Source organism: Nannobrachium achirus (assembly GCF_963921795.1).
Source record: "Nannobrachium achirus genome assembly, chromosome: 4".
Taxonomy (NCBI): Eukaryota; Metazoa; Chordata; class Actinopteri; order Myctophiformes; family Myctophidae; genus Nannobrachium; species Nannobrachium achirus.
In genome coordinates this window covers 1,959,950-1,985,328 of record NC_137813.1, presented here as the reverse complement: position 1 = coordinate 1,985,328, position 25,379 = coordinate 1,959,950, and the positions used below count along the sequence as shown (strand labels likewise).

At 40.6% G+C, this 25,379-nt stretch overlaps 1 protein-coding gene across 1 annotated transcript; it reads right to left on the bottom strand.

The window, feature by feature from the left end:
• Positions 1 to 319: 319 nt before the first annotated feature.
• Positions 320 to 23,962, bottom strand: LOC308284341 (kelch-like protein 21; the record flags this gene model as incomplete). Its single annotated transcript, XM_080724927.1, has 12 exons — positions 320 to 473; positions 4,702 to 4,867; positions 10,036 to 10,152; positions 11,664 to 11,855; positions 12,947 to 13,054; positions 14,469 to 14,588; positions 15,691 to 15,895; positions 17,496 to 17,639; positions 20,498 to 20,689; positions 21,944 to 22,078; positions 23,168 to 23,365; positions 23,879 to 23,962. 12 exons carry the CDS (start codon positions 23,960 to 23,962, stop codon positions 320 to 322), a joined length of 1,815 nt encoding a protein of 604 aa, XP_080581053.1.
• Between the last annotated feature and the right edge of the window lie 1,417 nt (positions 23,963 to 25,379).

Sequence of the window (25,379 nt, the reverse complement as noted above, 5' to 3'; positions counted from 1 at the left end):
ACATGGGACCAAATGGACCCTTACAGCTCTGTAACTCTGAGAGTACACATGGGACCAAATGGACCCTTAGAGCTCTGTAACTCTGAGAGTACACATGGGACCAAATGGACCCTTACAGGTCTGTAACTCAGACAGTGTACACATGGGACCAAATGGACCCTTACAGGTCTGTAACTCAGACAGTGTACACATGGGACCAAATGGACCCTTACAGGTCTGTAACTCAGACAGTGTACACATGGGACCAAATGGACCCTTACAGGTCTGTAACTCAGACAGTGTACACATGGGACCAAATGGACCCTTACAGGTCTGTAACTCAGACAGTGTACGTAGTGTATGGGAAGTCGTTCCTGAGCCTTAACGACACACAGTTGAGCGAGCAGTGAGCTCCGTGCGGAGCGCTGGGCATCCGTCCCACCGTTCCCCAGGAGGCCGTCGTCTCACAGTAGCACTCGATGCTGTCAGGAAACCTGCACCGACACAGACCACCAGCCATGAGAGAAATGTCACAACTATTACATGATCACAATTTATTTGAGATAATCACAAGTATTTCACAGGATGGCCACAATCGTCACCATGTTGAAAAAACTTTCATATGTTTTCAAACACTTTTTTTTAAGAATCGCTCTATAACTTCCGTAGAATCAGACCTTTCCTCACCCAGGAATCAGCCCAGCTCCTCATCCAGACATCTATCATATCAAAACTTGACTATTGTAACTCTCTCCTCACTGGTCTCCCGGCATGTGCACTTAAACCTCTCCAACTGATCCAAAATGCCACGGCACAACATTCTCACATGTCTCTCCCCTTCTCCGCAGCCTCCACTGGCTCAGGGTTGCGGCCCGCACAGAATACAAAACACTGATGCTGGCCTTCAAAGCAACAAAACGTACGGCTCCTCCATACCTCCAAAACCTGATCAACCCCTATAGTAGGGGGAATTAACCTCAGAAAATGGCCAAATCGTTACGCGGCGGATAAAAGCACCAAAATTGGTACACATGTCCCTTGGGTCATCCTAAAACATCCTAGAAGGGGTGCCCAAAAAATCTTAAACAGGAAGTGAGTTATGGACAAATTTCAAAATGGCCGCCTAAACTGTTGACTGTTGACTCAAAAGACATCCAAAGAATCTCCAAAAAGCATAGGATTTGGCACACATGTCCCTTGGGTCATCCTAAAACATCCTAGAAGGGGTGCCCAAAAAAATCCTAAACAGGAAGTGAGTTATGGACAAAAGTCAAAATGGCCACCTAAACTGTTGACCGTTGACTCAAAAACCACAAAAATAATCTCCAAAAAGCATAATATTTGGCACACATGTCCCTTGGGTCATCCTAAGACATCCTAGAAATGGTGCCCAAAGAAATCTTAAACAGGAAGTGAATTAATGACAATATTGAAAATGGCCACCTACAGTGTTATTGACTCAAAAACCTATAGAATCTCATAAAGGCATACGCTTTGGCACATGTGTCCCCTGGGTCATCCTAAGACATCCTATAGAAGGGGTGCCCAAATAAATCTGAAACAGGAACTTACTGACAAAATTGAAAATGGCCGCCTACAGTATTGGCGATTGACTCAAAAGACAACTAAAGAATCTCATAAAAGCATACAAAAGCATCCTAAGACATTATAGAATGGGTGCCCATAATAATCTGAAACAGCTAAACAAAATGGAAAATGACCACCTAAAGCAGTTGACCCAAAAGAACACAAAGTTGGTTCCTTCCTTTCCCTATGTAAAGCGACTTTGGGTACTTAGAAAATAGCTATATACATTTGAGCTATCATTATCATCATTATTATAAAGGGACTTCATAAAAGCCTATATTGAGTACTGCTTATTATCCCAGAAGGGGTTATTTATTGTGTGGTTAATCCTTTTGAAGTGCTTAGCCAAGAATCAAACAGTGTTACAGTGCTTGAAATATACACCTGTGTTCTGTATGACAAGACAACGGACATTAGGCAGTTTAAGCAGCCCGTTTCTACAACCGCAACGTGAGGCGGGACAACGGCTGCTATGACATAATCGCCGTAGCAGTCAAAATCTTTAAGCGAACAGCCATCGGCGACGGGGTCCCACCTCTTTTACTGAACTCTTTGGTTCCCATGGTGATACATACAGGCAGCAGACGTTCCAGCCACTATGTGGGAAGGGGGCTTCTGGCGTTGTAGAGACGGCCGCGACGGCGACAGGTTTATCTATCGAGCGATGATCATTTCCGGTTACCGTTTTCATCTGCCGTAGCCGTCAAAAGCTTAAAGTCGCTATTATGAAACTGGGAGGACCTGTTTGCTCATAATTGTCTCTCAATGGAAATTCCTCCCACAGGCTGCACTGCTACAACATTCAAATCGAGCAGTAGCCCCTCTGTTCGAGAAAGTGTAGATGCTGGGATGCTGGGTTACCTTGCACAGCATTATGTCAATGTGCTGGTCATTATGAAATGGCACACATGAATAGTTACTAAACACTAATCACAAAAAAACAGTAATGATCTAGAAGAAAAGATAGAGTGAAGATAGACCAAAATAAGCAAGAAGATGTAGAGTGCAAAATAGAAATGCAGAGAGTAAAATAAGAATATGCTGAAGATAAGATGCTGAGTAAAATAGGTATGAATATGCATGCAGAGGGTTAGATAAATAAAGAAGGTTCAAAGACTAAAGTACATTAAGGGTAGGGTTCTATCGGGTTTTGATGGTATGGTAGTGCCATTCTCTGTTTACTCTGTGCGGGCAGCAAACGGGAGCCAGTGGAGGGAGCGGAGAAGGGGGAGATGATGTACACAGAGAAGGGGGATGTACACAGAAGGTAGACTGAAAAATACCCCAGGTTTATGCAGACTGTGCAGCTGTCAACTGTTTAAACAGTCTTTTAGAATTACTTCAGTATGGTCCCTTCCCAAACAAACAAATAACCCCTTCTAGGATATAATAAGGTGAAGGCATACATGCCAAATAATATGTTTATATAGTGTCCCTTTATGTTTTCTTTTGTGTCAACTGCTTTAGGTGGCCACTTTGAAATTCGACAAAAACCCTCTTCCTGTTTAAAACATATTTGGGCACCCCTTGTAGGTAGGATGTGTTAAGATCACCCAAGGGATATTTGTACCACATTTCATGCCTTTATGATATTCTTTACTCTTTAGGTGTCTTTTACATCATCTGTCAATACTGTAAATTAGGCAATAACTAACATCCTGTTTCAGATTTCTTTGGGCACCCCTTCTAGGATGTCTTAGGATGACCCAAGGGATACATGTGCCAAAGTGTATGCGTCTATGAGATTCTATAGGGTTTTTGGAGATTCTTTTGGTGTCTTTTGAGTTAGCGGTCAACAGTTTAAGCGGCCATTTTGACTTTTGTCCATAACTCACTTCCTGTTTAAATAATTTTTGGACACCCCTTCTAGGATGTTTTAGGATGACCCAAGGCACATGTGTGCCAAATGTTATGCTTTTTGGAGATTCTTTTGGTGTCTTTTGAGTCAACGGTCAACAGTTTAAGTGGCCATTTTGACTTTTGTCCATAACTCACTTCCTGTTTAAGATTTTTTTGGGCACCCCTTCTAGGATGTTTTAGGATGACCCAAGGGACATGTGTGCCAAATCTTATGCTTTTTGGAGATTCTTTTAGTGTCTTTTGAGTCAACAGTCAACAGTTTAAGCGTCCATTTTGACTTTTGTCCATAACTCACTTCCTGTTTAAGATTGTTTTGGGCACCCCTTCTAGGATGTTTTAGGATGACCCAAGAGACATGTGTGCCAAATCTTATGCTTTTTGGAGATTCTTTTGGTGTCTTTTGAGTCAACGGTCAACAGTTTAAGTGGCCATTTTGAATTTTGTCCATAACTCACTTCCTGTATGAGATTTTTTTGGGCACCCCTTCTAGGATGTTTTTGGATGACCCAAGGGACCTCTTTATCAAATTTCATGCTTTTATCCGCCGCCTAACGATTTTGCACTTAATTCCCCCTACTACTACCCGTTCACTCAGATCAGCCAACACAGGGATGCTGACAGAACCCTCGCTAAAAGCCCCTGGACAAAAATCCACTCATCCTAGACAATTTGCCCTCCTGGCCCCCAAACTGTGGAATAAACTCCCTGTCGCACTTAGAACTACAGACTCACTCCCTAGCTTCCATTAGAACTACAGACTCACTCCCTAGCTTCCATTAGAACTACAGACTCACTCCCTAGCTTCCATTAGAACTACAGACTCACTCCCTAGCTTCCATTAGAACTACAGACTCACTCCCTAGCTTCCACCGTGGACTGAAGACTCACCTCTTCAGACTCCACCTAAACCCATAGCACTACTGTAACACTCCCCTTCCCTCAATGACCACACATGAAGCTAGATAGCATTTTTAGATTTTAGAAGGTTTTTTTTTACTGATTTGTGGCATGGTCTACCTATGTTATTGTTATTTTTTTCTAGACTGATATTCCTATGCATTTGTTGTATTGTTATTGATGTACTGACATATTATCTTGCTTATTATAGTGATGTGTATTACCCTGCTTATTGTAAGTCGCTTTGGTTTAAAAGCGTCTGCTAAATGCCTAAACTGTAAACTCTAAGTATTAAATGATTTGTCGTTTCCACTGTAGGTATATTTAAGTTATTTTGCCACGTCTATCCTGTCAAAAAGACAAGTGTCAAACTGTTACCTGCTGTACCCGTCCCTCCCTCCGAGCACGTAGATCCTCCCCTCCACGGCCAGGGCGGTGGCCTCACAGCGGGGCTCAGCCATGGGGGAGACCAGGCTCCATGTGTCTGTCTGGGGGTTGAAACACTCCACCGTGTTCTCAGCCTCGCCACGGATGTTTAGACCACCTGTTTGATCAACAACAATCAATGGATAAAATGTATCCCACCGTTTGCCATACTTGTGACAGACGCAACATCTCCAAGGGCCAGGGTCCAGACCAAAAATGAACTTTCAACATTCAGTGGTTTTTCTGTAATCTGTAGTTTTTTTTTTAATTACTGGGCTCAGAAAGGTGAGTTCATTTGTCTCTGGACGTACGCATCATCATCATCCAGGGGAGGGTGAACTCAACAACCAAAGTGGTAAATGGTAAATGGTAAATGGTGAATGGTAAATGGTAAATGGTGCATTGGACCGATGCAAACACAATGTAAAGTGTGGTTGTAGGGGAGGCCCTACAACCACACCCTCCCCTGGATGATGATGCGTACGTCACCTTTCTGAGCCTAATTATTCCCAAAACTACAGATTACAGTTAAACCACTGAATGTTGAAAGGTCAGGTTTTTTTTGGTGGAATTGAGTTCATGAAAAAAACCTAAGAATAAAAATAAAAAATCACACCCAATGTGAAGTGAGCGGTGGTCGTGCTTCCATGACATCTTCAGACTAGGATTTAAGTCTAGGATGTACAGGCTATGCTACACACACACATTTTGCTATGGCAAAACGCTGAGGAAAAAGGCTATAGACATACGACATATGACATCACTAGACAAACATGATGCTACGTACACACATTTTACTATGGCAAAACGCTGAGGAAAAAGGCTACGGACACACGCACAGCCACTTATAAGAGCGGTTTGCACCGCTCAAAAAGAAATGTTGTCAACCTTTAAGAACATTATGATACCTATAAGGTAGATGTATAGAACATTATGATACCTATAAGGTAGATGTATAGAACATTATGATACCTATAAGGTAGATGTATAGAACATTATGATACCTATAAGGTAGATGTGTAATAACAGTATGATACCTATAAGGTAGATGTATAGAACATTATGATACCTATAAGGTAGATGTATAGAACATTATGATACCTATAAGGTAGATGTATAGAACATTATGATACCTATAAGGTAGATGTATAGAACATTATGATACCTATAAGGTAGATGTATAGAACATTATGATACCTATAAGGTAGATGTATAGAACATTATGATACCTATAAGGTAGATGTATAGAACATTATGATACCTATAAGGTAGATGTATAGAACATTATGATACCTATAAGGTAGATGTGTAATAACAGTATGATACCTATAAGGTAGATGTGTAATAACAGTATGATACCTATAAGGTAGATGTGTAATAACAGTATGATACCTATAAGGTAGATGTATAGAACATTATGATACCTATAAGGTAGATGTATAGAACATTATGATACCTATAAGGTAGATGTGTAATAACAGTATGATACCTATAAGGTAGATGTATAGAACATTATGATACCTATAAGGTAGATGTGTAATAACAGTATGATACCTATAAGGTAGATGTATAGAACATTATGATACCTATAAGGTAGATGTGTAATAACATTATGATACCTATAAGGTAGATGTGTAATAACAGTATGATACCTATAAGGTAGATGTGTAATAACAGTATGATACCTATAAGGTAGATGTGTAATAACAGTATGATACCTATAAGGTAGATGTGTAATAACAGTATGATACCTATAAGGTAGATGTATAGAACATTATGATACCTATAAGGTAGATGTATAGAACATTATGATACCTATAAGGTAGATGTGTAATAACAGTATGATACCTATAAGGTAGATGTATAGAACATTATGATACCTATAAGGTAGATGTGTAATAACATTATGATACCTATAAGGTAGATGTATAGAACATTATGATACCTATAAGGTAGATGTATAGAACATTATGATACCTATAAGGTAGATGTATAGAACATTATGATACCTATAAGGTAGATGTATAGAACATTATGATACCTATAAGGTAGATGTATAGAACATTATGATACCTATAAGGTAGATGTATAGAACATTATGATACCTATAAGGTAGATGTGTAATAACAGTATGATACCTATAAGGTAGATGTATAGAACATTATGATACCTATAAGGTAGATGTGTAATAACAGTATGATACCTATAAGGTAGATGTATAGAACATTATGATACCTATAAGGTAGATGTATAGAACAGTATGATACCTATAAGGTAGATGTATAGAACATTATGATACCTATAAGGTAGATGTATAGAACATTATGATACCTATAAGGTAGATGTATAGAACAGTATGATACCTATAAGGTAGATGTATAGAACAGTATGATACCTATAAGGTAGATGTATAGAACATTATGATACCTATAAGGTAGATGTATAGAACATTATGATACCTATAAGGTAGATGTATAGAACATTATGATACCTATAAGGTAGATGTATAGAACATTATGATACCTATAAGGTAGATGTATAGAACATTATGATACCTATAAGGTAGATGTATAGAACATTATGATACCTATAAGGTAGATGTATAGAACATTATGATACCTATAAGGTAGATGTATAGAACATTATGATACCTATAAGGTAGATGTATAGAACATTATGATACCTATAAGGTAGATGTATAGAACATTATGATACCTATAAGGTAGATGTGTAATAACATTATGATACCTATAAGGTAGATGTATAGAACAGTATGATACCTATAAGGTAGATGTGTAATAACAGTATGATACCTATAAGGTAGATGTATAGAACATTATGATACCTATAAGGTAGATGTGTAATAACATTATGATACCTATAAGGTAGATGTATAGAACATTATGATACCTATAAGGTAGATGTGTAATAACAGTATGATACCTATAAGGTAGATGTATAGAACATTATGATACCTATAAGGTAGATGTGTAATAACATTATGATACCTATAAGGTAGATGTATAGAACAGTATGATACCTATAAGGTAGATGTGTAATAACATTATGATACCTATAAGGTAGATGTATAGAACATTATGATACCTATAAGGTAGATGTGTAATAACATTATGATACCTATAAGGTAGATGTATAGAACATTATGATACCTATAAGGTAGATGTGTAATAACATTATGATACCTATAAGGTAGATGTATAGAACATTATGATACCTATAAGGTAGATGTATAGAACATTATGATACCTATAAGGTAGATGTATAGAACATTATGATACCTATAAGGTAGATGTATAGAACATTATGATACCTATAAGGTAGATGTATAGAACATTATGATACCTATAAGGTAGATGTGTAATAACAGTATGATACCTATAAGGTAGATGTATAGAACATTATGATACCTATAAGGTAGATGTATAGAACATTATGATACCTATAAGGTAGATGTATAGAACATTATGATACCTATAAGGTAGATGTATAGAACATTATGATACCTATAAGGTAGATGTGTAATAACAGTATGATACCTATAAGGTAGATGTATAGAACATTATGATACCTATAAGGTAGATGTGTAATAACATTATGATACCTATAAGGTAGATGTGTAATAACAGTATGATACCTATAAGGTAGATGTATAGAACATTATGATACCTATAAGGTAGATGTGTAATAACATTATGATACCTATAAGGTAGATGTGTAATAACAGTATGATACCTATAAGGTAGATGTGTAATAACATTATGATACCTATAAGGTAGATGTATAGAACATTATGATACCTATAAGGTAGATGTGTAATAACAGTATGATACCTATAAGGTAGATGTGTAATAACAGTATGATACCTATAAGGTAGATGTATAGAACATTATGATACCTATAAGGTAGATGTGTAATAACATTATGATACCTATAAGGTAGATGTGTAATAACAGTATGATACCTATAAGGTAGATGTATAGAACATTATGATACCTATAAGGTAGATGTGTAATAACATTATGATACCTATAAGGTAGATGTGTAATAACAGTATGATACCTATAAGGTAGATGTGTAATAACATTATGATACCTATAAGGTAGATGTATAGAACATTATGATACCTATAAGGTAGATGTGTAATAACATTATGATACCTATAAGGTAGATGTGTAATAACAGTATGATACCTATAAGGTAGATGTGTAATAACAGTATGATACCTATAAGGTAGATGTATAGAACACTATGATACCTATAAGGTAGATGTATAGAACATTATGATACCTATAAGGTAGATGTGTAATAACATTATGATACCTATAAGGTAGATGTATAGAACATTATGATACCTATAAGGTAGATGTGTAATAACATTATGATACCTATAAGGTAGATGTGTAATAACAGTATGATACCTATAAGGTAGATGTGTAATAACAGTATGATACCTATAAGGTAGATGTATAGAACATTATGATACCTATAAGGTAGATGTATAGAACATTATGATACCTATAAGGTAGATGTATAGAACATTATGATACCTATAAGGTAGATGTGTAATAACAGTATGATACCTATAAGGTAGATGTATAGAACATTATGATACCTATAAGGTAGATGTATAGAACATTATGATACCTATAAGGTAGATGTATAGAACATTATGATACCTATAAGGTAGATGTATAGAACATTATGATACCTATAAGGTAGATGTATAGAACATTATGATACCTATAAGGTAGATGTATAGAACATTATGATACCTATAAGGTAGATGTATAGAACATTATGATACCTATAAGGTAGATGTATAGAACATTATGATACCTATAAGGTAGATGTATAGAACATTATGATACCTATAAGGTAGATGTATAGAACATTATGATACCTATAAGGTAGATGTATAGAACATTATGATACCTATAAGGTAGATGTATAGAACATTATGATACCTATAAGGTAGATGTATAGAACATTATGATACCTATAAGGTAGATGTATAGAACATTATGATACCTATAAGGTAGATGTATAGAACATTATGATACCTATAAGGTAGATGTATAGAACATTATGATACCTATAAGGTAGATGTATAGAACATTATGATACCTATAAGGTAGATGTATAGAACATTATGATACCTATAAGGTAGATGTATAGAACATTATGATAAGGTAGATGTATAGAACATTATGATAAGGTAGATGTATAGAACATTATGTATAAGGTAGATCTTTCCATTCATAGTACAGGTGGCTGCCTTGTCACGGGGGCTCTTCATAGGACTGAGTTCCCTCCACACCGATGTCTCTGGGTTGTAGGAGGACACCTGGGCCGGGCTGGGCTTATGAGGAGTTGGAGCGCCCCCTAGAGCACAGGAGGAAAAAGGATGGAAGGACAGGGAGTGTGCACCCACACACGACCTAGGTCGCGCCAATTCTTGGCCATCTGGCCAGTGATGGATATCGGACCAGTTACCCATATATGGAGATCCATGTACTAGTACATCCCTTTTATGCCCATACATGGAGATCCCTGTCTGAACCAGCCTGACAGATATGGACTGTCTTCCTCCATATACTGTATGGGCATTCCCATATGAAGTCCTGTTAGATATGGGCTTAATATTGATGACATCAGGGATCTCCATATATGGGCATAAAAGGGTTTATGTTAGACTGGATCCCATGACATCACAACATACAATATATTTTATGCCCATACATGGAGATCCCCATCTGAACCAGCCACACAGATATGGGCCATGGGGTGATATACAGTATATCAATTACATCATGGATCTTCATATATGGGCATAAAAGGGATTCTGGGGAATACCCATATATGGACTTTTACTTTTAGTCACCTGTGATATCACCTGTGATGTCACAGTAATTACGTTTCCATAAAGCAGTTTTTTGCGCACTAAGGCTTTTGCACATGAATCTTTTTATGGAAACACTTCAAAAATCGAATAAACTTTCATTATCCACAAAAACATTTACTGTATGTGCTTGGAGGAGGTGGATTTTGAGGCTTTATCGAAAAAAACATAATAGCATTAGTGCAATGGAAACACTAAGCGAATAAGTTTTGAATTAAAATGCATTGAACTTGCATGATATCGATTTGGTTAAAGGGAGCTGAAGGGAGCTGAAGGGAGCTACCAACTTGTTAGTGCCGTGTTCCCAACTACTGTACCTTGCATTGGACGTTTATTTTACGGCACTGTTGTGTGCAAGCCTCGTCCGTCACATCACCCAAGTAAATCCTGGCTAAGCCTTCGTCATCACACCGTGTTGCAGTTGCGTGCCAAAAGTGGCCGATCTACAAGCTCACAGCAGCTCGCATCCGCGACACGTTGTGAGCTTGTAGATTGGCCACCTTCCAGACGCAGATGCAGCGAGGCACAGCAGTCAGACGTGCAGTGCTCGCGTCTCGGGTTCGGTCTGAAAAAATCTGCCCCATCCCAGCTCTGTGCACTGTGTGCACTGTGTGCACTGTGTGCACAGTGTGCACAGTGTGCGCTGTGTGCGCTGTGTGCACAGTGTGCGCTGTGTGCGCTGTGTGCGCTGTGTGCGCTGTGTGCGCTGTGTGCACAGTGTGCGCTGTGTGCACTGTGTGCGCTGTGTGCACTGTGTGCGCTGTGTGCACAGTGTGCACTGTGTGCACTGTGTGCACACAGTGCACTGTGTGCACACAAGCTTTATGGAAACGCAACTCGTGATGTGTAAAGGGAACCAACGCATAGACTGTAAAAATGTGTACACACATGTCTACACGCGGACAAACTGTGACATTTCTCATGGTAAACTGCGATTACACATATCTTCAGCAGACTGATGGCTTGTCTGCGTGTCGACGGCTGACGTGCAAACCTTCCATACCAAAGAAATAGAGCAGTCCATCCAGTGAGACCACAGGAGGGAGTCTGGCATCAGCGTAGGCTTCCACCTCCTCACACTGGATGACCTGCCAGTGGTTGGTGTCTGGGTGGTAGCGCTCCAGGGACTCGAACCGACCGCCCACTGCGTACACGTAGCCGTCCAGCATCACCAGGCATCTGTGGGCTAAAAACACATCCGTCATAGTCTTAGTCTTTTGGGATTAGTCTCAGGCTTTTAGTCTTTGTCTTTTAGGATACGTTTTTTAGCCTAATATAACCACATAACTCTGAACAAGTCATTGTCTTTTACTGCCTGTCACTTGGTCAACATAAACCATACATAAAAGATGTATTTGGCTTTAATTTCATTGCAGTTACATGCCAATGTTAATGTTTGCAGCCATTAGTCTTAGACTTAGATTTAGTCTTAGTCTTTTGAATAACACAAATAACAGTCTTAGTCTTAGTCTTTTGAAACTCTTTTAGTCTTTTAGTCTTAGTCTTAGTCGACAAAATTAACACTGCCGTCACAGGACTAGAGACGTAATGTGCGGCGATTTTCCTGATGTTTGGACAAAATGCAGAGTAATTGCTTGGCAAAACTCTGCCTCCTGGTGGCGCTAAAAAAAGGCCAATGTGAAAGGTTTGGCATTTCTTCCTCGGCCTAGTGGGAATGTGCGGACGCTGAATTCATGATTTGAAGCGTTCTTTTCAAAACGGACCACTCCTGCTAACTTTGGAAGCAATTTTAGCTAATTAATATGAAATATCAGACAGATCAGTCTTGATCACATGACTATAGAGATACTCTGTAGTGATTTGCATGATTTTTGGAACAAATCTAAATTAAGGAGTAATATCAAAACATTTTGTTTTACATAAGTTGGCCTTCTGGTGGCGCTATAAAAGCAGATGTGAAGAATGCAGCGCATACAAAGTTTTACACAGAGTTATTGGTAAAAACATGAATCGGCCTGTTACAGCGCCACCATGAGGCTGATTTGAAAAATGTTTAGTGGCATTCGTTCCTCAAAAGGTAATAGTCAGGAAAAATCTGAACGATTGTGTTCAAAAGGGAGCACTGTTGCAAACTTTGGAAGCCAATCTTAGCCAATCAGGAGGGCTGATTGTCTAGGACGAGTAGAATTTCCTGGTGTTTTTAGCGAGGGTTCTGTCAGCATCCCTGTGTTAGCTGATCTGAGTGAACAGGTGGGGTTGTAGGGGTTGATCAGGCTGTGGAGGTATGGAGGTGTCATACTGTATCTTTGATCTTACTATAGAAGGAAGATCCTTGGTCCATAGGAGCCGTCTTCTGCCAGGAGTTACAGGTGATGTCATAGCGCCACATGTCCCTGCCGAACGTGGTCACGTACACAGTGGAGCCTGTGGTGGGACGAGAGAAGAATTAAAATGATTGTCAAATAAATAAAGACTTTAATATGCAGACACAGCGTGAATGCTACGATCTATATTATTGTTGAACATGGCCTTATGCCTGCTGGTTTATGATATATACAGTAGGTGCAGAGATCTTGGATTTTCCTCCTTATAGTCCAGTCATTATATGAAAAAACCTCAAACTAATTGCAATAGTAGCAAACTCAACTGATTCTGTATCCTCATTATGTCCTTAGTGAGGGAAAAAAAGTCCCAAGGAATCCCACCGGGGCAAAGTTTTGAAAACGACCTACCTACCTTCACTTACTATACACTACACTGTAACGGAAAAATTACTCCCAAAAAATCTGCTTTAAGTGGGATGTGAGGGGTCAAACTAGGGGTTTTTAATTATTCTGAATCCATTGCAAGCATTTGTTTTGCATGAAAAACATTCCTTGGGCTAAAAACGGACCCCAAAAGACTGTGAAAATTGATGATTCATCACTAAACCATCATTTTGAGGGGCCATTTCTTGCCCAAGGAATGTTTTTCATGCAAAACAAATGCTTGCAATGGATTCAGAATAATTAAAAACCCCTAGTTTGACCCCTCACATCCCACTTAAAGCAGATTTTTTTGGGAGTCATTTTTCCTATAGTAAGTGAAGGTAGGTAGGTCGTTTTCAAAACTTTGCCCCGGTGGGATTCCTTGGGACTTTTTTTCCCCTCACTAAGGACATAATGAGGATACAGAATCAGTTGAGTTTGCTACTATCGCAATTTGTTTTAGGTTTAGCCTAATTTTGGCCTAAAATTACTGGACTATTGACCCATATCATTATTTTATGCTTTAACTATTGAAAAATAGCAGATATACAAGCTCAAAGCGCGGCACCAAGTGCTGCGCTGCGAGCTTGTAGATCTGCTATTTTTTCTTATTTTTTAGTCCTGAAAATTAGAATTTTGACCCGATTCTATAAGTGTCTTTTTAATCCTTCTAAGGTTTTTTTGAAAAACCTGTGTTTCTATGTCAGCAATCTGGCCAGCCATCGTCAAAGAAAAGGTCCTTTTCACTTAACTGGAGCTCAGTTAGTCTGTTTTCGAGAGACTACTATGTCAGTGGTTCTCAAATCTTTTCATGTGAAGGACCCTCAAAATGATATGTATTTGGCCACGGACACCCATCTCAAAATATCTAGTTCCAGGGACCCCCCAGAAGCAAAATTTGAGTTACAAATGTTCGCTTTGAAAATACATATATTCAAAGATTTGCACACATTTTCACAACTTCTTCAAAAATAGCAGATCTACAAGCTTGCAGCGCGGCACTCGGTGCCGCGCTGCGAGCTTGTATATCTGCTATTTTTCACTGGTTAAAGCATTCAATAATTCTAGGCCTATACAGACCCTCTCCTCACCTGCCACGGCCACAGCATTACATCTGAACCCTGCGTAGGGCAGACTTCCCAGAGTCCTCCACTGCTTGCTCTGCAGATCAAAGCTCCTCATCTTGCCAGATCCTCCCATCGTCACGATCACTGCAACAGGCGGGGAAGAGTAGGTTCAGTTCAGAGTTCAACCAGGAGGTGGCAGTAGTCAGCTCAGAGAAGCTGAGGCAACTCGGACCAAAACAAACCAGTAGCCGACCGGGCAAGTTTGGTTGGCTTTCCATAATTCCCTAAAAACTCTCTACCCGACACGCACACCACCCGTTCCACAACGCCTTCCAGCGCTTAGCGTTACACAGACGTTGGTGCTACATTTAGTAAAAAAAAAGAAAAGAAAAGCATATCCAAACATTTTACAAAACATTTGATAAATTCCAGGCTTTTTCCAGGCCTGTAAAACAGTTTCTCATTTCACTGAAACTGGGAAACCTGCCAAATGTGTTGAACCGTTTGAAGCATGATCTGATCTACAAGCTGGCTCATTACCCTTCGTATTGTGACATGCTTGTAGATCTGATATTTTCACTTATTAGTAGTAAGACAAGAGTCTGAAGTGGTTATTAATAAAGAGGAACAGAACATAAACAACACAGTCGTCAGGTCAAATGATTAGTGATTCAGCAGTCACTGAATGAATCCAGACAAAATCTGTACACATTTTAATTTCTACAAAAGCACAAAAGTCTATTCAAAATCAAAGCTTGAAATGTAAAACTTTGCCACGGACAAACAACATGATATAGCCATGAATGACCATGGGGGTCCTTGCAAATAAAAAATAAAATATTGGACTCCTAATAAGCCATAGTGTCACAGTAAATCATTGTCGTCAAACATATTCTGAAGAAAACCTGGATACTGACATTCAGTGATTGTGTGTTTTTTTTTTCTTCTTTTTTTTAGAAACCTTTTTTTCCTTACTGATTATATAGTTTTTTTCTAGATAGATATTCATTTGCATTTGTTATATTGCTGTTGATGTACTGACATATTATCTTGTTTTTATTGAGATGTTTTTAATCTGCTTATTGTAAGTCGCTTTGTATTAAAAGCGTCTGCTAAATGCCTAAACTGTAAACTGTATGATGAAAATAAGTAAATTATAATGGTGTGTAAAATCTAGAATTTGCCACAGACACGTGTGTCTGTGTAGGAACATGTTGACGAGCCCTGGTTCCATCATGCAGGGTACCTGTGCTCCTGCCCGGGCGCATGGCACCGCGCTCCCTGCGCCGGGCCCTGCCCCGCTTCTTCCTCTTTCTGAGGGTCCTGGTCTGCTCCCTGGCCTCCAGGATGAACCTCTCGACCCCCTGGTGGTCCTTCAGCCCGTCCAGAGTCTCCGTCACAGTGAGGAGGCAGGACCAGCTGAGGAGAGCCGGACGGATCTGCTCCAGCACCTTAAGATAGATAGACACACACATACCTTTATTAGCCTGACCAATCAGATTCCATGTGACCTGTTTGTGTTTAGACTTAGGCCATGGCTACACGGAGCTGGATATTTCATATATCCCGTTTTTTCAGATATCCACATAGAAAGATATCTAGGTCCACACGACAAAGATATCTAGGTCTAACAAGCACGCACACAGTAAAGTCTTCAGAGATATCCGGGTTCCCTGTCACACGGATCCAGTGAATCGGATATTTTTCAATCTCTCCACTTCTTTATCCGGTTTCAAAAATATCCAGCTTCGCAGCCGAAATATCCAGCTTCATGTGGCTGCAAGCCCCAACAGCACAAAAAATGTCTAGCTTCAGAAATATCCAGCTCTGTGTAGCCATGGCCTTATTTAAACAAATGGGATTCCACTCTGGATGTGGCACAGATCAGATTCAGCCAGTGGAAACAGGGCCTCGTCAGCGAGAGCGTGTCCATATTGCGACGTAGAATCTGTTTGACAGTCCATTCTTTTCGACACTATGCCCTAAACCTTGTCTCACGTGGCCAGACTGTTGCCTCCGCGATTTGCAAATGCTCCCGGCATACAGTCTGGGTCACGGAAATAGAAACCATGAGTGCGAGATAGAGCGGATGTGACGCAACCGCTCCCTTGGTGCAGTAGCAATAACATGTCCTACTGGAAGCGTTATGTCTCCTTTCAACATTTTTTGGGGCGTTATTTCGTCTTTCTCTGGTGTTGTTGGTGTTACCTCCATGATGTTTTCAAATGTTTTCTTAAACTATACACCCATAACAAGAATATGCCGCTCGAATGACTCTGTACGAGTGTGCTTCTGTTATGTTTCCAGTGGGACTACAGTTCCGTGCAGCAGTGGCTACTTTCCGATACTCGCCGTTCGGGAGCTGCCGTTCCAGACTCTACATAGCATTCGGAGATTGTGGAATAGTTGTCTGGCTACGCGAGACTACCCTAAACCTAACCCAAACCCTAACATCAGTAACCGCGACGCGGTGTGAGTAGCTAACCTACCGACACGAGTGAATGTTAACCTCTATGCCTAAACCTAATCCTAACCCAAAACCTAACCCTAACCTCGGTAACCATGATGCGGTGTGAGCAGCTAACCTGCCGACAGACGCGTTGTCGAAAGAATGACCCATGGAAAGAGCGAGATCTCCCCCTAGTCAGCACAGCTCAGTTTGGTCTACAATAGGCTTGTCACGATACTGGATTTCTAACTTCGATACGATATTTTGAAAAATGTCGATACCATTTTCGATACCATGCAACCACTGCGATTTTTGTGCAAAAATATAATATTCTTATTTAAATAAAAATACAGAAATTCTTGAGGTAGATGGTAGTGCACTTTTTAAAGGCTTGCCTTTGATGTTTTCACATAACTAGGAATGAGCCAAAGTAGGAAGGATACACATAAAAGTAACGTTGGTGTAAAACAACGAGAGAGGTAAAAACTGAGTATCGATATTATCGATACTATGGCATAGTCATATTGAAAATCGATACTATATTATAAATCGATATTTTTGACAACACTAGTCTACAAGGACCTTTAGAAGAGATAAGTGACCTTTCCAAAGCTCTGCCTGCGGCTGGGATCCTGCTTCAACCACAGCATGGCCGCCTGCAAAGCCATGTCCTCCTGGGGAACGTTGAGATGGTCACTGGACAGGACCGCTGTTACGCCCTCTAGAGGGAGAGAGAGGAACTCTGCCTGAGGATGAAAATAAATACGCTTGATTAGCTCAATGTTTCACTTCAAATTCTCAATAATAGTCAGGATTCAACAGAGAGAGACTGTTTTGTCTATTCATGAGAAAGTGATGAATATGTTTGAGAAACACATCAAGGACCATTGAATTGTCTGATAAATTAAAGGAGGACTTCACCACTTTTCAACCTGTCCTCACTAATGTTCACAATAAAATAGCACCATTATTTTCTAGGGCTGCCTAACGATAGCGTCACTGGCAGACAGGGTTTTGAACTGCCCACAGCTCTCATAAGAGACACAGAGAGTTGATTTTTCTGTGCTATTTTATCATGAACATTGGTGAGGACCAATTATATGAACATAGGTTGAAAAGTGTTGAAGTGGTCCTTTCAGCTCCCTTCCACACTTCCAACCTTTCTGAAGTGTTCATTGGTGATAGAAGGTTTGTTCAGTGACTGTAGCTTATTAACACTTGGGGAGCCAAACTCGTTCAGGGACGAGTTATGGCCACTAGGTGTCCCCCTGCCACAGGAAGTTATATCGTCTGTGAACGATGCAACAAACAGTTAACTTTTTGAGGCAGCAGATGCCCTTTGCATGACCTGAATCCATTACGTCACCCAGTCAGTGAACGCAGCCCCTCTGTCTCTCCCTTCACGGAAGAACTTAACATGGCTTTAGATTCTACTTTGAAACATAAGAACGGCTTTATCTGAGAATGATATGAAAACTGCCCCATGGAAGCAGAGAGCTGATTGTTTTCACGGCGACACTTTACCGCGATTTTACCGCGATTTTTGGATTTTAGTTTCGCGAGCGTTTGTAAACAAATGGATTATCCTCCTCAATCTTCTCTGGACACGCACGTGCACACGCACGAAGCTTGCGAGGCACGTCAAAACAAAGCGTAAGTCAATGGTGGCACCAGCAACAGCTATAAATGTTATAAACCTAAGCAGGCCATGTGTTAACATAATATAATATTCAATCACTGACCCAAAGTTTCACTGACCCAAGGTGGGTCGTGATGGTGAAAGGTTGAGTAATGGTGATGAAACAAAGTCATAGGCCCCCAGCAAGCACGGTCAGGACCTGGACCAATCAGTGACGTCTCAATTGTGGCCAGATCAAGTCAAACCATGACTAGTCAGATCTGGCCTAGAATATCACCTGATTTCAACCAACATAAATCCTGCCTACGAAAACGGACGTCCTGGATTAATCAGAGAGGGTCTGATCGAGGCCAGATAACTAGTCAGATATGTCCCAGAATATAACCTTATGTGGTCATATTTCAACTAACATTACAAACAATAACAATAATCCTATAGTCCGTATGACGTCAAGATCATCCCCATATGGGCTGTGATCTGGCGCTAGTTCTGAACGTCACCGGAGGACGTTATCATAACGTCATCATGACGTCATCATGACGTCATTTGGTTTGCAGGGCCATGTTTTAAGAAATTCCTTATTTGAACAAATGCAAGACAAGAATCCAGATTTGTTTTGGAGGTCTGAATGTTATATGTTGAACTGGCTGTTCAATAAGGACGTTTTTGTTTTGGTAAAATGTGTAGAGAAAGCATGACAGTTGGAGAACGTTGTGTCCATAACTGTATTCTGTGTGTGGTGTATCTTGGTGTAAATGTAAATTATATGTATGTGTGTTGTATGTATGTTGTATGTATGTTGTATGTATGTGTGTTGAGTGTCTTGTAAGCCTGTTCAGGCTGGGCATCGTTTGGCGCAGATCGATCTATCTATCTATCTATCTATCTATCTATCTATCTATCTATCTATCTATCTATCTACCTACCTACCTACCTACCTACCTATCTATCTACCTACCTACCTATCTATCTATCTATCTATCTATCTATCTATCTATCTACCTACCTACCTACCTACCTACCTACCTACCTACCTACCTACCTACCTATCTATCTATCTACCTACCTACCTACCTACCTACCTACCTACCTACCTACCTACCTACCTACCTACCTACCTATCTATCTACCTACCTACCTACCTACCTACCTATCTATCTACCTACCTACCTACCTACCTACCTACCTACCTACCTACCTACCTACCTACCTACCTATCGATCTATCTATCTATCTACCTACCTACCTACCGACCGATCGATCTATCTATCTATCTATCTATCTATCTATCTATCTATCTACCTACCTACCTACCTACCTACCTACCTACCTACCTACCTACCTACCTATCTATCTATCTATCTATCTAATCTATCTACCTACCTACCTACCTATCTATCTATCTATCTATCTACCTACCTACCTACCTATCTATCTACCTACCTACCTACCTACCTACCTATCTATCTATCTATCTATCTATCTACCTATCTATCTATCTATCTATCTATCTATCTATCTATCTATCTATCTATCTATCTATCTATCTCCGGGGTTTTCAAACTTTCTTGTCTCAGGGCACCCCATGAATATATTTTTAATCCGAGGCACTCCCAGCACCTTATATTTATAGGATATCGTCGTTGTCGGGTGGAAACCTTGTATGTCCAAAACCGTTCGTTTTGTATTTATCATCTATAAAATGTACTAAACTAGTGAAAACAGTTCACGAGTTGTGCGCAACAGTCTTGTATGATGAAGCAGGGCTGTGTTTTACCAAATTATCTTGCGGCACCCCTGGACTGCCATCACGGCACCCCAGGGTGCCCCGTCACCCACTTTGAAAACCCCTGATCTGTCTGTGTGTCTGTCTGTCTGTCTGTCTGTCTGTCTGTCTATCATAGGAGATAAGGCCAACAACAAACAATCAAACAAAGGGTTATGTCTGCTCCCTCAGTCTCTGACCTGCTTGTGGACCACAGTGAAGTGCTCTAGGATGAAGTCCATGCTGCGTTTCTCCAGCGCTCTGCAGCAGTGAGCCTCAGCAAAGCAGTAAACGCCCACACAGTTGCTGGCGTCCAAACGACGCTGCATGAAGCCACAGCAGGCCTCCAGAACCGCCCTGATGTCCCACAGTCTGGACGCTGCCAGCAGGGCCTAGAATTTATCATTTATCATTTAGCAGACACTCTTAATCCAGAGTGATTTACAATAAGCAGGTAATAGATAGATACCTTTATTATCCCAAGGGGGAAAATCAGTTGCCCAGAGGCAGCACAGCAGTATAAGGTTATTTACAAAGTTACAGAGAAGTATGAAAAAGATAAAAAGAAAAAACAAGAACAGAGAACAGAGTACAGTACGTACAGTAAGAGCAAGGTACAAGAAAGGGAACAAATAATATATATATATAAATATATATACATAAAGTGTCCTAAAGCACAACTATCAATATAACACAGTGCCCAAATGAAAGTGACCATAACAGTCAATGCTAGTTAGTGCAACAAGAATCTCTACATCATGTCAAACACAAGCAGAAATTAAAAAAAAAAAAAAAAAACTACTAACACAACCTAATAGTGCAGTGTCCAAAGTCAGAGCGATAAAAACAACTAGCAAAAGAAAAACACAAGAAAGGGTGATGCCGCAAGACGCACAAGAGCACCCTCCCTGGAAGGTCCTTGGAGGTCAGAGTCAGTGCAGATATAGTTCCAGTAAAGAAATCAATACATCAAACGTATAGAAAAAGTAATCTAAGAAAAAGAACGTAGGTAGACCAAGCACATATTCAGTAAAAACGTTATATATAAGGAAAAAAAGCGATCTAACTTTCATGTATGGTCATTGAGGGAAGGTGAGTGCTACAGTAGTGCTATGGGTTTAGGTGGAGTCTGAAGAGGTGAGTCTTCAGTCCACTGTGGAAGCTAGGGAGTGAGTCTGTAGTTCTAATGGAAGCTAGGGAGTGAGTCTGTAGTTCTAATGGAAGCTAGGGAGTGAGTCTGTAGTCCTAATGGAAGCTAGGGACTGAGTCTGTAGTTCTAATGGAAGCTAGGGAGTCTGTAGTTCTAATGGAAGCTAGGGAGTGAGTCTGTAGTTCTAATGGAAGCTAGGGAGTGAGTGTGTAGTTCTAATGGAAGCTAGGGAGTGAGTCTGTAGTTCTAATGGAAGCTAGGGAGTGAGTGTGTAGTTCTAATGGAAGCTAGGGAGTGAGTCTGTAGTTCTAATGGAAGCTAGGGAGTGAGTCTGTAGTTCTCAGGGTGACAGAGAGTTTATTCCACAGTTTGAGGGCCAGGAGGGAGAAGAGTCTAGGATGATACGATTTTTGTCCTGGGGTTTTGAGACCTAGAGATACGTTTATTCATTGTCTCTGTTTTTGGAGCTTCATAAGGTTTTAATGATAGTAATCACCTGCACATTGTCCGTGGAGATGGACACCTTGGATGTGTAGGCGTAGCTCAGCAACAGACCGATGGTCTGAGGCTCCACTTCAGCGATGCTCACCCTCTCATGGCTGCACTCCTTCATACCAGAGCTAAACATGGCCTGTGAGGTTGAAATGAAAAGGTGAGTGGCTGGCCCAGAGCACCCGGAAATACATCATATTTGAACTGGGGACCCCTCAAAATACATCATATTTGAACTGGGGACCCCCCAAAATACATCATATTTGAACTGGGGACCCCCCACCCCGATAAGAACCAGAGAAGAATTGTAGGAGTTAAGGCATTACGTTTGAATCGGTTCCACAGATAAATGTTGTGAAAATAGCCAAAGTATACAAGCTCACGTGAGCTTGTATATTTCACAATGTTTGACTCTTTCTTATGTAATATTTCACAATTTGCATAATTTGGTATTAAAAAGGTCTTAAAGTAATTAAATTGTAACTTTAGAAATGTGACACTTATACTTTATGTTGGTTTGTTTCCTGTTTTAAGAGAACAATGTTGGTTCTTCTTGGGTTCACATGTAAGCCAAGCCAGAATTGAAGGTCATTCCCTCAGCAGAAGCAGGTGAATAAATGTTGTGTGTTCACCAGCCTAAGTTCTCACATGTCTCTCCCCTTCTCCGCAGCCTCCACTGGCTCCCGGTTGCGGCCCGCACTGAATACAAAACACTGATGCTGACCTTCAAAGCAGCCAAAGGTATGGCTCCTCCATACCTCCAAAACCTGATCAACCCCTACACCCCCACCCGTGCCCTTAGATCAGCCAACACAGGGATGCTGACAGAACCCTCGCTAAAAACTCCAGGGCAAAAATCCACTCGTCCAAGACAGTTTGCCCTCCTGGCCCCCAAGCTGTGGAACAAACTCCCTGTCGCACTTAGAACAACGGACTCACTCGCTAGCTTTCGCCGTGGACTGAAGACTCACCTTTTCAGACTTCACCTAAACCCAAAAAATCAATGACCATACATGAAGCTAGTTAGCATTTGTTTTTGTTTTAGGTTTTTTTAGAACTTTGATTATACTGTGTTTTTTCTAGATAGATATCCACTTGCATTTGTTATATTGTTGATGATGTACTGACATATTATCTTGTTTATTATTGTGATGTTATCTGCTTATTGTAAGTCGCTGGATTAAAAGCGTCTGCTAAATGCCTAAACTGTAAACTGTAAACTGTAAACCTCAAAGTAGGAGCTGATGGAGGCCAGAACGTAGCGGTGGCAGGGGAACTCCTGGCCCTCACAGCAGAGGATCAGGTCACACAGGGTACCGTTGAGACGCAGTCTGTTCAGACCCTCCAACACCCTGCTGGGATGTCTGGGTTCCTCAAACAGCTCCTCATCCAGGGAGGGAAGGGGAGGAGCACTGCTGACGTCCTCCTGAAGTCCAGAAGAAGAAGAATATAATCAGACAAATAAACACCAGATCGTAACGGTGGCTTTGATACAGTCCCTGTGAAATGGGTTTTATTAGTCCCTCAATGACAATTAAAAGGATTTACAATGAAGTGTGATTTGTGTGCCCCACACTTCATGACCATAGGTGAGAGTAGGAACGAAGATTGCATGGTAGACGGAGAGCTTTGCCTTCTGGCTCAGCTCTCTTTTCAGTGATGGTAAAGCGACTGCAACACCGCTCCTGCTGCTCCCATTCTCCGGCTGATCTCCTTCAATTTACAGTTTAGACCAGCAAAGCTCATGTCTGTTCAGACCTACTGTAGTCCCACACTGTAGTCCCACATCCCTACTGTAGTCCCACATTTTAAACATAAACCCATAACTTTCTTTTTAACCCACTTTCAACCTGCCTGGTATTCCCCCTATGTTGGGTATGTCATTATTGTCAAATATACCATATTGTATTCAACAGGTTTAGTAGTGAAAGACACTCACATCCTGGTCAGAGTCCAGTCTCTTCTTCTTGGCAGCCTGTGATGGTTGACTCCCGCATGCAGCAGCGGGTACGTTGTCATCCATGGCTGAGGAGTCTGCAGACACAACAGTGAAATCTTATTATTTCTACATGTCATCATTATTTTGACCAAGGGTTAGGTTTTAGGGTTAGGCATAGCTTTAGGTTAGGGTTAGGGTTAGGTTTAGGCTAACCTCGCCTACCAGGCTTTCTGGGGGAAAGCCTGGTGTTCGTTCACTACAGGCCGTTTGGTTTCCGCCTAAAGCGCGGAAACCACTAGAAGAAGCGGCGTCAGTTTGATTTGGTTCCCCCCGTTTGTTTCCCCAATCCCTATTTAAATGCTCCAGTAGCCTAGTGTAGTCTTTCCAGTCGCTAACTGTTGGACTAAAAGATGCACATACCACATTTTTCAAAAGCAAAACTACTCCGCATCAAGGAGTTTATTAGGTAGGCCCTAAAAGTATGTCATTGAGCGCAGGGGAATATTTTGGGTTGAAACTGAATCCGGTTTGATCTTTCCGGCAAATTGTAGTCCTTTGAGTACTACAACATGAAGTGTTGTGGTTTCCGCTCCAGACCGGTTACAAACCCGAAAAGTGAAGTGATCCCAGACTAGGTTTAGGCATAGTCTGGGATAACATTCACCAGGTTAACATTCACCAGGTTGAACAAATGTTATGTCGAAATATGGACACACTCCTTGACACAACACACCACTGTTACATCTGCTTACACTCCTGACACAACACACCACTGTTACATCTGCTTACACTCCTGACACAACACACCACTGTTACATCTGCTTACACTCCTGACACAACACACCACTGTTACATCTGCTTACACTCCTGACACAACACACCACTGTTACATCTGCTTACACTCCTGACACAACACACCACTGTTACATCTGCTTACACTCCTGACACAACACACCACTGTTACATCTGCTTACACTCCTGACACAACACACCACTGTTACATCTGCTTACACCACTTTCAATTGGTACAACAATTAAAATATAAAATAGAAGCAGTGCTCTACCTTAGTGTCAACCCCTGCACTCAGTGTTAGCGCCAGGTGCCCACTGTTACGAGGTCACCGGATTTGCCAGATGCCCAACTGGCAACTGCCAATTCTACCTGTATGGCCTCACATTGACACCACCTATAATCATCTCCCTGTACTTACAACTAGTAAGACACCTCAGGGTGGCATGAGACAATTCTTGCCCATCTGGCCAGTGATATGGGTATGGTTACTCATATATGGAAACCCCTGCATGATAGTCAACAATGTTATTTCAAAACATGCCCATATATGGGCATTACCAAATATGGGCATTCCAAGATATGTCCTTAATATTGATAACATAATATCCTTAATAATGTCCTTAATATTGATAATATAGGAATCTCCATATATGGGTATACAACGTGTGTTAATTAGTAAAGCCAAGCAGGGCCTTGGCGAGTTAGGGC